A 15,399-nucleotide genomic window follows, 5' to 3' on the forward strand; every position below is an offset into this window, starting at 1 on the left:
AAATGAGATACTAGGATTTCTTGGCTCTGATCAGGTCATTTTTAGCATTACAATTTGTCACGATATTACATAACTTCCCAACTGTGACAATTCCGAGCTGATGGAAACTATGAATACAAAATACGTCACACCGGTAGTAAATGATACATGTTAAAAAAAACAAACGTCGCTGAAACATTCTCAATCTTTATTCTGGGAAACCACTCTTTCTTTTAACAACTGCCCATCAAGAAAATAAAGAAATTATCATAAAAAGTTCTGTCAAGTTAAATCCAATTTAACGACAGTCAAATTTCGTTTGCACTAAGAAACATTTCCAAGTTCCACGTTTCTTATTATTGAACAAATGTCCCTTGACTGATTACAGTGTAAACTACTATTAACATATCTATTTTTAGCTGTGATCAGTTGAGACAATTTCAGTAGTGTAATAAGGTGATTAAGCTCTGATTTGGGGAAAATCAATTAAACTTCTTTGCCCTGCTTAAGCTTCTCTCTGACTTTGCTCTTTAAAAGAATATATTATGCAATAACGCTCTCTTATCAATATCAACTGGTCTTATGAGTTATGGTGATAAACAAATCTGACTCCCTCTGCGCGCTAGTCCGATTTTAGTAATGGTAATAGTAATAATTTATTTATTGTTAATAAGGTGAGAAGTGGTCGCCCAATCTTCCGAGCAACAATTTTGTCATAACTCGTATGATTACAGACTGAATCGGACGACATGTCATATTTACATTAATCATAAACATTACAACTCCCAAGAAAAGAAAAAAAAGTTATGAAAGAAAGGGAAAATTTGCATCAAGAGAAAGCCACAATTTAGCAGTCTGTGCACTGTTTCTGTGGTGATTGAAACCAAGGTTGTAATTGGCTAATTTAAACTACAACTTTGAATCTGATGGTTGATTTTAACTACAACTTTGAATGTGATTGGCTTATTAAAATGTCCAATAACAACTTGGCACGTGAATTAGTGGAAAATAGGATTTTTTTAAACCAATCACATTCAAGAAAATTGTAATTTTTATTATTAAGTCAGTAATCACCATTCTTGGTTCTTTGAGAACAAATTTGAATTGTTACTAAAAGTTTTTCAGGTTTCCAACTTTCACCATAACTACTACGTTTAATACCATTTGTATTTCAATACGATGGACACTAAGTCTTCTCCATTTCTATCAAAAAATAAATCTGAACAATTGTCCATGCAACTTGAATCAGAATTATTTTTAAGTCAACATAACTTTGATCTGAGTTAAGCCTCACCTCAAAGAGGAAATATTTAGTAAAGTGAGGCTAGTAGAAAATAACCTGACGCAGATAAGGCATGAAAAGCCATTAATTTCTTCCATCATCATCTGAAACCGATTTCAACCTCTTGGCACTAGGTGGTGCATCTGTGGGATCTTGAGGATCTTCTACCAGCTTATTGTGAACATCCATTAGGCCTTTAAAATACTTCACAGTTCTGACTTTCAGCTCCAAGGTGGCATCATCATCAACTACAAAAATGGTCCTTGGGTGTTGCTGGAAGGCAGACACAGTGCACATGTGATTGACTCCTTCCTCTGTTGCACATCGCAGGGCATATGCTTTGTGTACACCAGTAATCAAAATAAGAACCTGATGGATATAAAAATGATTGTTAATTAGTCAAATTTCAAAACCTGCCCAGAATGTATTCCACGCTAAAATCTTGACAAGAAAAAGAAATGGCAAATGTGAAAAGAAACAACTAACGTGCGATACATAGTGAAAAAGTCTCAGCTTAACTCATCATACCTCAACCTAATATGGTTAGATTACACACCCAAGAAAGATGGATATGACACTTATCATTCTACATTGTATCCTGAATTCTGTGTGGACACCCTAAAATGTTGAACAATACTTGGGCTGTTTGTAATCCTGAGCAGACAGGCACTAAAGAATAATTATGAAAGTTGTGTTGTTGACTGTACCTCACTCGCATCCATCACAGTGCCCACACCCACAGTAAGAGCCATTGTTGGTACTTTGGTCATGTCATTATCAAAGAACCGTGCATTGGCTACAATGGTTTCTTTTGCCAAGGACTTGACTCGTGTTCTTGAAACTAATGATGAGCCAGGCTCATTAAATGCAATATGACCATCACTTCCTATTCCTGTAAAGGTTGTCAAAGCAAGGCATGGGTTAGTTAAGCATGGTCAGAGAATAATAAAACAGAGCTTTATGTCATGCTCAATCTACCTAGGGAGTGTTGGTGCCTGGGGTAATAAAAAACTTGAGGAGTAGTACTTTCCAAAAATGGGTAAACTCGGAGTTTTAAGGACCCTCAATTTGAGTCATAAATGGTAAAATCTTTCCATAAATTCTTGGTTATTTATTTTTTTCCCTTCTCTTGCCAAATCACTAGAACACTAGTAAGCATCAGGAAATACTATTTGCATCTGTAGCTAATTACTTGGCTGAGGATGGAGATGACAGACACAAAGGTTTGACAGGCATGAGCTTGATGATAATGATGATGATAATGATGATGATAATGATGCTGATAATGGTGATGCAGAGATGAGTTCACATTAAGACAGTCATTATAATATTAAGAATGAGATTCCTATCATTATCATGGTGATACAATGAAGTTAAAAATGACATTTAAGGCGTACTACACTATGCCTCTCATGATCAAGACCATTACAGAATATGTACATACCTCCAATGAACAGATGAACTCCACCAGCATCTTTGATCTTGGCCTCAAAATCTTCGCATTCTTTGACAAGATCTGAAGCATTGCCATCTAACACATGGGCATTACTTGGGTCTATGTCTATATGCTTGAAAAAATTCTCCCACATGAAAGAGTGATAGCTTTCTGGATGATCACGAGGAAGTCCAACATATTCATCCATGTTAAAGGTTTTAACATATTTAAAAGAAAGCTCCCCTTTCTTGTAGAATTCTACCAGCTTCTTATACATGCCCTTAGGAGTGCCACCTGAGAATAGATGTAAAATTCCCTTTTTCAGCAATAAGCACTGTTAGTATCAGGTTTCTTGCCCTGCTATTTAAAATATTTTTAAACATTTAAAGCTAACAAAGTTCTTACTATTGAAAGCTGGTCAACTTTATGCAAACCAGCAACTCAGCAGTAAATAGGAAATGTAATGGCAAGTTTTCATTTCAGTACCTGTTGGTAGACCAAGTACAAAACACTTGCCAGGTCCTGGATTATACTTCAGTATTTTATTTCTCACATATTTTGCTGCCCACTCTGACACCTGCTCATATGTTTCCAAGATGACAAGCCTCATGATGTGTTTTTCTTTCAAGTGACAAAAGAAAAGAAGACAAGATAAAAACAAAAGCTTTAATATTTCCTTCACAGGTTCTTTTTACCACTAATTCTTACCTACAATCATTCATATCATTCACTAACAATACCACATTTCTTCCACAAAGGAGTGGGAGCCATACCATACAACAATCAAAGAGGTTTAAAAGGCGACCCCAGTTTTTCTTTCTTAACGTTTGGTTCAGGTCACAGTTTTTGGTTATTAATTAAATGCAATAACAAGTCTAAGTTTGTTGAGAAACACAAAAAGCTAGAGCAGAGAACAAAAACAAAAAAGAGGATGGTATCAGTTTTATATAATCGCTGGGTGGCTGTAAGAAAAGGGGAAAGAGAAAAGATGTCATTACCGAGTGGGGTTCATATCATAAATACTCCAGCTGTACCTCATGAGGCAATATGGTTGGCATGGGCGTGGAAGTATACCCTACAACTTAATGATTAAGAATAACGTTTATGAGGGAGGGGTATGGGGAGTCTCGAATAGAGAAAATATGCAATATCAAAAGTATTGGTGGCTGATATTGTCCACCGAACCTAAACATATCTATTAGTATCAGTAATGACCAGACGACCACTATCTTCACAACTCTCGTGATGATTACATCAAACTAAGATTATAATTTGAAGGCATGCTTAATTTTAGTTATCTAAACACTCACTTTAAAATTATGAACTAAGTTTATCAAACCAAGATATATACTTACAATCTAACGAACGTGCAAGACAGTAAGTAGGAGACAATGCCCCGAAGAGTGGTCGCGTGCAGTCGGTGAGTGCAAATACAAAGCTCATAATCAGCGGTAGCACGTAAAAAGGGTGCGCCGTCTTCATGAAATATTTTGGCGGGTTTGCGCAGTGGTTAGGGACAGTCATCATGTTGACTAGGGGACTTATATTCCCGATTGTCTTTGGTGGAACTTTGATTTTATTTGGCTTCGGATTTTATCACAGGTATAAGCTGATCGTCAACCCCGCTGAAAAAGAGGAAAGAAGGAAGTACAACATACAGCAGGCGCTGGAATTTCGTCGTAAAGTTCAAGAGAAAATTGACGAAAAGGTTAATCCTTGATCGCCAGCCTAGTGTAACCTGTGGGATCTTGAGGATTTAATTTAATTTAAGCGCAGGTCCAAACTTATATTTTAATCGACTTCTTTGTTTATTGAAAGTGAATTAACATGTTGATCGGTGGCAATTTGTAAAGGATATTATGGGAAAAACTGCATTTATAGATGACGGGTGAAGTGAAAGGAGCACAGTCTAAACGATGCTTGTCGCGTAAGAAGCAATCTAAATCTTGGAAATTTTCGAAAAATGATCACTGTCTAAATGAAACTGCCAGTGGAACTTACACAGCCCTCAGATCAAGACAATCAGCTCTCTCAAGTCCGAAAGAAAGTTCTAATCATTTAGCAAGTTTATCAGTGATAAATACTAAAGATATTGACTGTGTTGGTGATGATTACCTCAATGCTGAACTAATCGCAGGGGTGTCAGGAGAGCACACAACTGATGTGTTTAATTTTTGTGAGACTGAAGGCGAGGGTGATGATGGGAAGTCAACGGCTGTGGATGAGTTATATGGCAATAAACGCAAGAGGATTGACACTGAAGAACTTGAATCTGCAAGCTCTGCTCATGTGTTTAAGTTTAAAAGGACCCGCAATGCTGTAAATCTAAAGCAAGCTTCTTTGTGCCTCGAAAAATGCCAAACTTACAGATCCAAAACTGTGAATCCAAAGGATGCTAAATCCACTAATGAGACTGACTTCAGAGATAATATCAAAACTTTGTCCTCAGAAGATGGTTCATTGCACCAGGTGCATGACAGTAATGTTGTTGTAGGTAACATTGTATTAAAAAATATGAATAAAGAGAATCTGGATAAAGAAAATGCAGATGAAATGGATACTGTATCCAATGAAGAAACTGCAAAATATAAAGAGCATTCTGATGAGAAGCAGAACTCTTCAAATGACAGGGTTTGCCCAGTCTGCAGTTTCAGCTTCATATCAGCAGAAAATTTGGATACCATAAACAAACATATTAATAGTTGTCTTGACAACTGTTCCGATAGCAGGGTCAAGGAACAAGGTTCACAAGAAGTGACTTGTGAAGGGATCGGAGAGGACTTGTATTTCTGTCAGCTATGCCAAAAGGATCTGTCAAGGATGAACTCACAGAGACGTCAACAACACTTAAACTGTTGTTGTGATCAGGCCAATGAAAAGGAAATACTTCAGTCAAATTCAGTTCCATCTCAGGCTCAATGTCCTATCTGTGGGAAAAGATTCAAAACACCAAAGGTTTTTTTGTATTTTTGGTGTTTTTTTTTGTTTGTTTGTTTCTTATTGACATTATCATTTACAATAATTGTTACTGGGCTCATTGCAACTCTATTTGCCTTTACTTTGATTCACCTCTTCTTAGACAATCTCAATTTCTAATGATTGATTTTGCTAGTCACCAGATAACTACATGTAGCTTACAATGTAATGGCAGCACAAACTGCAACATCTGCTGAATAACATCATCCATCCTTTGAATATGATTATTGATTCTCTAAAGATGTCACTTTAGATTGTGGTTCTCTATTTGCTGCTGATATGTTCATGTTTCAATGCCTGCAGGCTCGCCAAATACATCTCAAGAAATGTGCTCAGCAGTACAATGTAGAGACGAATCAGCTGTTGGAGATTGTACGTCGGGAGAAACAGCAGGAAGACAAGACTTCTGTAACCACTGGGTCTGCGGAAAATGTGCTTCCTTCTAGGAATCTTACTGGAGTGAAAAGAAAAAGGAGAGGTACTGCAGTCAGGGGGTAAGAAATATGCATTATTCTCAACTTTCTCATATGGTATCAGTTTTTAGAATATTCCTTTTTATTCTTACAAATATCTGAGATGACACTTGCTTTGGGTAAGTGTCAGTAGACAGAAAGCTCTTGCCTGGCAGATTAACTGGTCAGCCTATGTTAATATGTCTACAAACTGACTAGAAAGTAGTTGACAAGATACAACATGTTAACTCAAATCCCATTATATAATTTTATTAAAATTGAGTAACAGAGACGGTATCTGTTGTCTTTCTGTATTTACACAACAGTTTTGTAGTGATTGTGGTGTTGTCTTTGCTACTTTCCAGTTATTTAGGTTTTCATTGAGAATTTTTAGTAGCACAAGAATAGTGTGAACAAAGAGGAGAATAATCTCAATCCTCTCTGACAATTAAAATTCAACTAAACAATTCTCCACTTTCCAATTCTAAGTGCATGAATACCGAGCTATTTGAAGCTTCAATACATAGTGTAGTAGACTCCTCAGAACCATCAGAGTGCATTATTGGATGGAAAAACTGCTGAAATAGTAGTTTTTTCCTTCCATTTACTCTTGCACTCTATAGAGCGATTAAAATGGACCTTGGTAGAGAGAGTGATTTGAACCAGTTTTTTTTCTTCCCTTAGTGACTTTGATGAAGAAACTCAGCTTGCTTTGGCTTTGTCAGCATCCATGGCCCCACCCCTACCCCCACAGGCACAGGCCAAAGGTGTGAAGGGAAAAGGAAAGAAGATGAAAGGGTAAGAACTGCTAATAAAGGCATATTCATCACAAATAAGTTGGATTAATTTCCCAGGAGAAATTCAATTTACACAGTGACTTATTTTGTCTTAATGTTTTCCACTAATGTATGTTTTGTGTTTCCTTAGTGGTAGTGAACTGCCAGCATTGTTGCTTAGAGATGATGAAAGTGCTCAAAGAGCCGTTATGATGAGAGCAGCTCAGGTTCTTTGCACAGGAGTATGTTTTATTTTATTCCATTTTTTTAAAATCAGAAATTGCTGTACAACCTAATGAGTTTTGCACCCTGGGGTGACATTAAGTTATTTTGAGTGATTGTTCAGGTGAGGGTAGTCTGTTGTCAGTGATTGGTGACTCTTTGAAAGTTTGAGTGGAAGTCATCATCATAGTCAAGTGTTGGGTCATACATATCAATGATATGATATTTTATCAGAATTTAATCAATAAATACAATGAGAGATGAAGATGAATACTCACTCATTCACTCATTTGCATACTCATCCAATGTTTATGATAGTCAGTAATAGGAGTAAATCTCCTCCTTGATTTCATTTTGATATTTGGTCAAACATTAGAGAACATTGAAAAAGTTAACAATGGTCTGATTATAACATGAAATCCTAGTATTTTATATTTTCTTTTGTATACTCTAAAGGAAGAAGTTGATGAGGAGGACGAAATATCATGCACTCCTGCTCTTGCTCCAAGTCGATTAGCTCAGAATATTCCAAGCAATCAACTTCTACCTGGCAAAGAAACACTACAAGAGCATCCTACTACTTTTGCAAGTACATCAGAGACCATCAACATGATTGGATTAGATTGCAGTACAGTAGAAGGCAAGCACATGTGTGCAAACAGTGGAAATAATGCTGTCATAATGAAGGAATATTTTGCCTCTGTTGATCCTTCACTAAGCAGGTCATTTCTAAATGTTTTATATGCTGGTGAAAACAATGACAGTAACCTATGTCAACCAAAGGTAAGTTCTCAATTTTATTTATTAATTTTTTTTTTTTTTTTGCTCTTTTTACAAAAATTTGTTCAGTGTTTACAATGAGCATTTGCCAGTGATACACTGCCCTAATTTTTCATAGGCTTTATGTTCAGTTTTTGTATTGTGATGTAATCTTGTGCAGTTAAAGTACCAAATGTTCCACTTTGTTAAACAGGCACCAACTTCCAGTCTACTTTGGTCATTAGCATCTACAAAGGACCAGTCCTATCAGGAATTCTATGTACAAGGCCTCTTGCCTCCTGCTTCACCAGTTCAGAAGAATGTTTCCTGCAATACTTTTCATGATCAAGTTGCTGCAAATGCTGCCACTAAAGAGGAGACATCAGGCCCTGTGCCATGTGAATCAAACATGCAAGTGTCAGGAAATCCAAATGGAGTTGGTGAATGTGAAGAGATAACACCGTCACAAGCTATGAATGTACAAATGTTGATGGATCTTTGTGGTGATGATGACATGTCTAAAGTTTTAGCAAACCCCCAGCAGATGGTAACAGCCATGGGTTTCTGTTTTGATGAAAAAGAGAATCTAAATATTCATGAGGTAAAATGTGATCATTTGTTCAACCCTGAACAACAGTTTCCTTGCCTGTGAGAAAATGCATTTATTAACCATTTAAGCCTTATATTTTCTTTTTGTAATATCTTTTGGAATCATTGACCAGGTCTTGAGATAAGTTATAAATGTTTACTATTCCTGCAATACTGTGAAGTGGCATGGAAATCTTTGTTATCTTTCTTCTCTTGATTAGGGAACTCATATGGTCCCCAGTGGAGTTTCAAAATTGCTTCAAGATTTATCATCCATGGTAAACAACTCATGGCTTAGTGATGTTGTTATTAATCTGAAAGATGGTCAAAAGTTGATGGCACACAGCTTTATTTTGTCCCTCAGATCCAATGTTCTTTCACAGGTACATGTCCCATTTCTATTTCATTAATAATGATTTAATGCAAGAGACCTCTAGTTGCTCTCTTCATTTGACTACTACTAACTGATAGAGTTCTTATATGTGCCTACATGTCTAAGAATACAAGATTTATGCACTTCAGTATTATTGTTTTTTAAGTGGAAGGTCATTTACACTTAACAAAAACATACAAACAAATCCATATTTGCCTGAGAGGTTGCGCAAAAGAATTCATTTGAATCAACCGTTGATTCACAATACCTTCTACTTTGCTTTAGATGTTGGAGGAACAAAGATTTGGATGTAAAGATGGAGGGCTTCTTAATCTACAGTTTGAGGAAGTTGAACAATTTATTTTCGAAGTTACGCTAAGGCACATTTATACTGGTGAGGTCATCATCCCTGAGCATTGTGCATTGGGTGCCTTAACAAATTTGGCTGAAAGGTAAAACATTACAAAACGTACTTTACAAAAACATTTCAGCGGCAGGGATACGAAAATATTTATCTAAAATGTTTGAATTGTTTTACACTGTTTGTTTGTAGGCTTGAACTGCCATGCCTTCTGAAAGCATGTAAGGACACTATGTTTCGGTTAAAGCAAGCGCAAGAAAATAAAGATGGTGATGAAATTAGTGATTGCGTCGTCATTGATATGAAAAAATTTGAGCAAGATATTGAGCAAGTTATTTGGACAAGTGATCAACACAACGATTTCGGCTTGGATTTTCAAACTCCGCGAGATGAAGAACAGGAAGGTACAACTGACCAGTTAAACGATGAAGACATCGAAGAAATAATGATTTTCCAAACTCAATCACTTCAAAGGGAAGGGGGTGAAAATTTGAAGGAGAGCTCGAAAAATCCATTAAGCCTGAATGAACAACAGTCAAGCAAGACAGAAGCAGATTTGACAGGTAATTATCGAAGCAAGTCTGTTGAAGAAACATCTGTGGAAGATTCAAATCCTTCTGCGTCTAATGCAAAAGAAAGTAAGTTGCAAACACTCTCCAGAGATGATAATCCGTCGTATATTACTATTGAAGGTAGTGATGCGTCACCTAATCTTCCTGAAGAAGATGATTGGTCACGTAGTCCTGTCAAACAGACAGGAAAAAAATTGCATGATGATGCTGAGAAAGGAAAGAAGTTCCAATTTAATGGCTCATATGCAAGAGAAAGTATCGTTGAGGAAGATATAAGTACCAAGAGGGAACATTTATCCCTTCCAAACGAACAAAGGGGAAATAAACTACTTCACGATCACTATACATTGACAGAGTCTTGCGAGAATGATACGTTTTCACCTGACTCTTGTAACAAACCTGTTACAGGCGGAGAAACAATCAGCAACCCGGACGATGTCGAGGTACAGCGGCATGGGATAAGACAAATTTGTACACTTGAATTGGAACAGTCCGTTGATAGTAATGACAAATTACACCTTCCTGAGGAATTTTTGGAAATCGATGTTAATGTGGTTAATTATCCTGAGAATGCCGATATCTATAACGTGTCTACAGATCTGTTAAATGATGCAAATCAAGTCAATCATGATGACGCTGGGGAACCAGATGTATCAGGTGAACCAGATGTATCAGGTGAAATTCAACCAAATTGGTACCAAGATCTTAACATTTTGGAGGAAAGCTGCAACAAGCCTGGCTGTGTAAATGTGTTTGTACTGGAAGAGGAAGAGAAGCGGGAAAAGGAAGACTTGCAGGGGTCCCCAGGGAAGGTACCTTTGTCAGACAATGAGGAAAGTGAGGACGACACTGTGGAAATAGCTGCAAATGAATCGATCACATTGATCAGCGACAATGAGGAAGAGGTTTGTTGTAGTGTGTTATTTCAATTCTAGAACTTAGAGTAGTGTCTTTAGGAGCAGTCATCGCAAGAAAGTAACGAACAAGTGATGCATACTCATCTTCGAGAGCAATTCGTTTCCGTCAGAGTCGTGTCAGAGTCGAAGAATACACATTTAATGCAGTGGAACGAACACGTAAGCACTTTGTTCCTCTTCTGACTTTATTTTCTAGTCAGTAAAATAGAAGCTTTCTTTGCAGCGGCTGAGTACCAGAAATGAGTAGTGGTTAGATTTTTATATCCTTCAAAAAGATTTGTTCGACAGTAGATTGCCCCCTGCTTTTGTGATATATCATTTCTTGGCAGTATTGATGACAAATTTGTTCAGTTCGTATTTGTGCATAATGTAATTTCTAGGTCCTCGATGTGTCTCCTCGAAAAACTGATGTGACTATCGTCCCAGAGACACCTCAAGGATGGGGAAGCACCTCAACTAAATTCCTATCAACAACCTCTGTCAGTGAAGAAGACGATGTCATTGTAACTGGTTCCTCTCCGTCCAAATCACGTAGACAATTGAGCGAGGAAGCAAACCAATTTCTGTCCAAACTAAGACAGCGTGCAGAACGTAGTATAGGAAATAAGCAAGAGAAAGAAAAGTCAAGACGCAATGGTGTTACTAATAAATCTTCGGTAAAAATATCAGCCAATCGTTTAACGACCACAGAGAAGTCTCTTGGGAAACGAGACAACCTAGGTGAACCGACTTCATTATCAGGAAATGTAGAGACTTACAATGTCTCACCAACACGAGTGACCTTGTGGGGTGCCATGTCCGCTAGTGTTTCCCCAGTGCGAACTCCCCCTAGGGGTTCAAAATCCCTCAAAGGCTCTGAGAACAGTAGTTGCTCGCCTGGAAACCTCAACGAAGAGTGTGTTTCAGAAGGGGTCGAGGTTGGAAATTCTCCTTCTGTTTCCCCATTTATAGACGATGACGTAGTGCAGACTTCTGAAACTTGCAAGAAAGCAAAAGATAAATTGACATGTCCTTCAGAGAGAAAGGAAGTTTCAGGGGAAAAAGAATTCGAATCCATAGGACCTATCAATGGTGAAAACATAGAATTTAACGGAGATGAGCCAGATGATGGCATTTATCGAGACTTTCCTCTGTCAACTTCATCTTCTCCTGGCAACATTATGTCGCAGCCAGTCCCCTCGCCGAGCTATTATTTCTTTGATGCTGTTTCGTCTCCAGACTCCCCAGTACCTTGCACTTCCCCTCCATCACAACAGATCGCCTTATCACCTGATCTTGACTCGCCCAGTCTTCCAGTTGATTGGAAGTCATCAGCAGCCACAAGAGGAATGGGTTCTAGTCCACAATCACAATCTCCAGTGTCGCCTTCCGTTTGTTCATTTAGCTCGCATCATGCGTTCAGTCGACAATTAGAAAATGAGAGGAACCACTCTGTGAAAAAACTGGAGTTCGAACAGAATTCAGATGACAAGGAAAAGCCACGAAAGACAGAAGTGGTGAAGATTGATCTTGACGTGCCATTGAAAGAGAGACTAAAGGCCGCACGTGTTGGTGGAACTAAAATGTTCTTTATTAGCGATGCTGATGAAGGTGACAGCGATACAGACAGAGTTGATAGTTATACCAGAAATGAAGACAAAAGCGGTGAGGAGCAAGAAAAGAACTCCTCGGCTAAAGAGGAGCAGCAGACAGAAAGCGTTTCACTTGGTGACGAGTTTGATTCCTATGACGATGGGGGCTTCAATGTTGACATTGATGAAGTAAACAAACTTGAGGTCTTAAATGTTGATAGCGATGTAAAAGCAACGGAAAAGCGCCATTGTGGTAAAGATGTAAAGGAACACAATCTGTTGGCGCAAGTGAATGCTTCAATGACGAGTAAAGGCAAGAGGAAAGTTCCTTCAAGTCAAGGAAGAGTCCGAGACAGTGATAGCAACAATGAAGAAGATGAAACTCCGTCAAAGCGTAGGAAAAAGTCTCACATTAAGTCAATCAAGCAGGTAGAACAGAAGGCGAAACAACCAGCAACACCCATGCCGAACTACATCGAGATGGCCACCCCAGTATTAAAGGTAACAACTTAAACAAATTCATTACTATTAAGAGATATAATAATTTAGACTGGCTCATATCCAACACAGGTTTAGGATCATGTTCAACATGTGCTTCACGAGTGCGCAGTGATTTTGTCACTGGCTCTAGTAAGCCTAGACTCTCAGATTATTTTAACAAAGAAAAGTAACTACTTATGTTTTTGCTTATATTTTTTTGTAGAATGAGCTGTATAAGTTTGGTGTTCGTGCTCTCCCGAAGAAAAAAATGATCTTGAAGCTTAAAGAGATCTATGATTACACACATCCAAGTAAGGCAACAGTCTCTACAGTTAACAATAGTTGCTCAATTTTATCAATAACGTGACCCTTGTAAAAGGTATATCCGTTTTAGTACGTTCCCTTCTCTTTGAAAGATGAACCACATACACAGGGGAGTAAAACATCGCTTCCTATTGATGGAGTTGGAGAAAGTGGAAATGCAAGCAGTGATAACAGGTGAGAACGTTTGTGTATTTCTACCGTCAGTGAAGATAAATATTTTTTCTTACTCCCGTGTAGCGTACAGAGTTTAACGTCATCCAGAATACTTAACATTCCCACATCATTCCCAATCAGTCCCGCTAGTAATGTACTGTGTGGAACTCGACTGCCATAAATGGCTTAACGTGTGTTCACTTCCTTGCTCCCGGTAATTTTTTATTGTGGGACTTTAAACCATTTCAAGTGCTGAACAACCTCACTTTCAAAATCGGGCTAAACGCAAAGCCTTTTTTGTGAAATTAGTTTTATTTGCATAAGGGTTAAATAATGTCTTCTTATCAACTTGAAAGCGCTGCACTTACCTGCGCGTTGAAGCAGATGCTTTGTTAATGTTCCTCTGGGATATGGCCTATTGTCTTAGGGAATTAGTTAATACTTTTTTTTTGTCATTTAATTTTTCTCCAGCCGCACTGTATAATCTTTCATTTTGTGTTTGTTTGTTCAGTGATCAGGAGGATACAGAATTTGGAGACTGCACTACTCTTATTGAAGATGACGTCATAACAGCATCTCAGCAGGTACAAATCTTCTCGAAAAGTTGAAGTTGTGATGCTTGATAACCCAATTGGAATAAAACGCCCTTGATTAACAAGAATATCTTACAACTGATTATAACTAAAGATATCGCGGAATGGAAAGTTTATAAGTTTGAAGGAAATGAAGCTATATTTTGTTAAAACATAGAGATGATTATGTCAGTGTTTCCAACATTTCCAATTTTTTCCCTTTCCTAAAAGATCAACGGAGGAGATCTGAGAGAGAAGCTGGCTTGTTACATCCGTAATAACAAAGAGCTCTACCAAAAAGTCTTACAGTTTCAGGTAAAGCACAGATTTTCAGATTTGACTTTCTGTTGAGTAAGAAGTTGATTTTTATATCATCTTCTGGTTCTCCTGCGCGTTATTTTTCGAGCGCGGAGGGAGAATTAGGGACTCATCTTTCCTAAGTTTTGAAAAGAGCGGAAAAGAGAACTGGTCTCACCACGCGCATTTTTCATGTGGCACTTGTCTGTTTCCTCACAGCCACTAGAGTTAGCTTCACTGCATCAACAAATTAAATCTGACGGCATCAGTTGTTCTTTGGGAAAACTTGTGGATTTCCTCGACCAGCAGGTGAGAATATTCGTAATAGTATGTATTTGAGATCTATAAACTTTTGATTTGCAATATAAACCAGTGAGAAGCATACAAAACAAACTTGTTACCTTTGAATGTGATGGGGAAATTTTTGTCAAATTTTATGGCTCACTTTTCACGGAGTTAAGAAATATAGTTAGTAGGAGTGGGATTGATGTGTGATTCTTATGTCGCATTTACAATAAGTCTAATGATGAGATTCTTTCTGTGGGTTTTTTCTATCCTGTTTCCTGTTTGTGACTTTAGAAATGGTTGTATTTCAGTGCATCACGTTCACCACTGCTGGTTCAAGACAACCAAGGAGACGAGGAAGAAAAAAGAAGTGAAAATTAGGTTATGGATGAGAACAGGAAAAACCAATAGAATCATCAGTCAATGTTAATTAGCCGGAATTTAATAATTTGTTTTTATTTGATTTCGTGCTGTTAATTGCTTTGATACCGATTGCTAATATGTGGGCGCCCTAAAAAAACCTTGAGATCATGCTCATGTTATTAATCAAACCTTGTAGTACTCTGCAATGAAACAAGGAAAGTCTCTTAATTATTCTTGTCGTTTTCTTGATCTTGATTGGTTGAGATTATGGAAAAAAAACGTGTAGGTCGTCAAAAACCCAATCGAAAGAAAGAGACCTATAGGATGGTTGTATAGCCGGATAATTAAGAACAACTCCCCAAGTCTTCTTGAATGGTAAATGATTAGGGTTCTTGTATTTCCTGTTGGGATAAGTGAGAGAAGTGTAGAAAGCATCTGTTTTGTCTAAATATACTCAACAAAAAAGACATTTCGAAAGTCGAAATTTGGCCAGGAGCAGTATAGTCCACCAAAGTTTGCACGTGTAAATATTCAACAGTACAAGTGAAATCCGTTGTTTTGTTCGAAAAAAGTTATCAACTGATCAATATTAATAAAAGCGTTGACACAGTCAAGTCACGTTTCGCTTGTATTTGCATTTCATTTGAAGCATTATTAGTTAT

General features: G+C 37.6%; 2 protein-coding genes across 4 annotated transcripts; one reads left to right on the top strand and one right to left on the bottom strand.

Annotated features, from left to right (window-relative positions):
• Window positions 1-170: 170 nt before the first annotated feature.
• On the bottom strand, window positions 171-4,160 carry LOC113676831 (glucosamine-6-phosphate deaminase 2). 2 transcript variants are annotated; one of them, XM_027193550.2, is made up of 5 exons: window positions 4,052-4,160; window positions 3,183-3,317; window positions 2,706-2,990; window positions 1,969-2,153; window positions 171-1,630 (listed from the first exon to the last, which is right to left on the bottom strand). In XM_027193550.2, exons 2-5 carry the CDS (start codon window positions 3,304-3,306, stop codon window positions 1,346-1,348), a joined length of 879 nt encoding a protein of 292 aa, XP_027049351.2. In that variant the 5' UTR covers window positions 3,307-3,317; window positions 4,052-4,160; the 3' UTR covers window positions 171-1,345. The 2 variants fall into 2 exon arrangements, with proteins under 2 accessions (XP_027049351.2, XP_089048845.1); XM_089192719.1 differs by lacking the exon at window positions 4,052-4,160 and adding an exon at window positions 3,695-3,777.
• A 1-nt stretch (window position 4,161) lies between these two features.
• LOC113676828 (uncharacterized) lies at window positions 4,162-15,351 on the top strand. 2 transcript variants are annotated; one of them, XR_016182621.1, is made up of 16 exons: window positions 4,162-5,651; window positions 5,976-6,166; window positions 6,809-6,922; window positions 7,052-7,142; window positions 7,579-7,905; window positions 8,096-8,482; window positions 8,691-8,852; window positions 9,128-9,294; window positions 9,396-10,680; window positions 11,073-12,764; window positions 12,967-13,054; window positions 13,138-13,241; window positions 13,732-13,804; window positions 14,024-14,107; window positions 14,309-14,398; window positions 14,686-15,351. XR_016182621.1 is itself a non-coding variant. In XM_027193546.2 (16 exons), the coding sequence occupies exons 1-16, from the start codon at window positions 4,578-4,580 to the stop codon at window positions 14,746-14,748; spliced, it is 5,970 nt and encodes a 1,989-aa protein (XP_027049347.2). In that variant the 5' UTR covers window positions 4,162-4,577; the 3' UTR covers window positions 14,749-15,351. The 2 variants fall into 2 exon arrangements, 1 of the variants encoding a protein (XP_027049347.2); XM_027193546.2 differs by having other exon boundaries at window positions 13,160-13,241.
• Window positions 15,352-15,399: the final 48 nt, after the last annotated feature.

Source organism: Pocillopora damicornis, chromosome 13 (assembly GCF_964200805.1).
Source record: "Pocillopora damicornis chromosome 13, jaPocDami1.2, whole genome shotgun sequence".
In the NCBI taxonomy this organism is placed as follows: Eukaryota; Metazoa; Cnidaria; class Anthozoa; order Scleractinia; family Pocilloporidae; genus Pocillopora; species Pocillopora damicornis.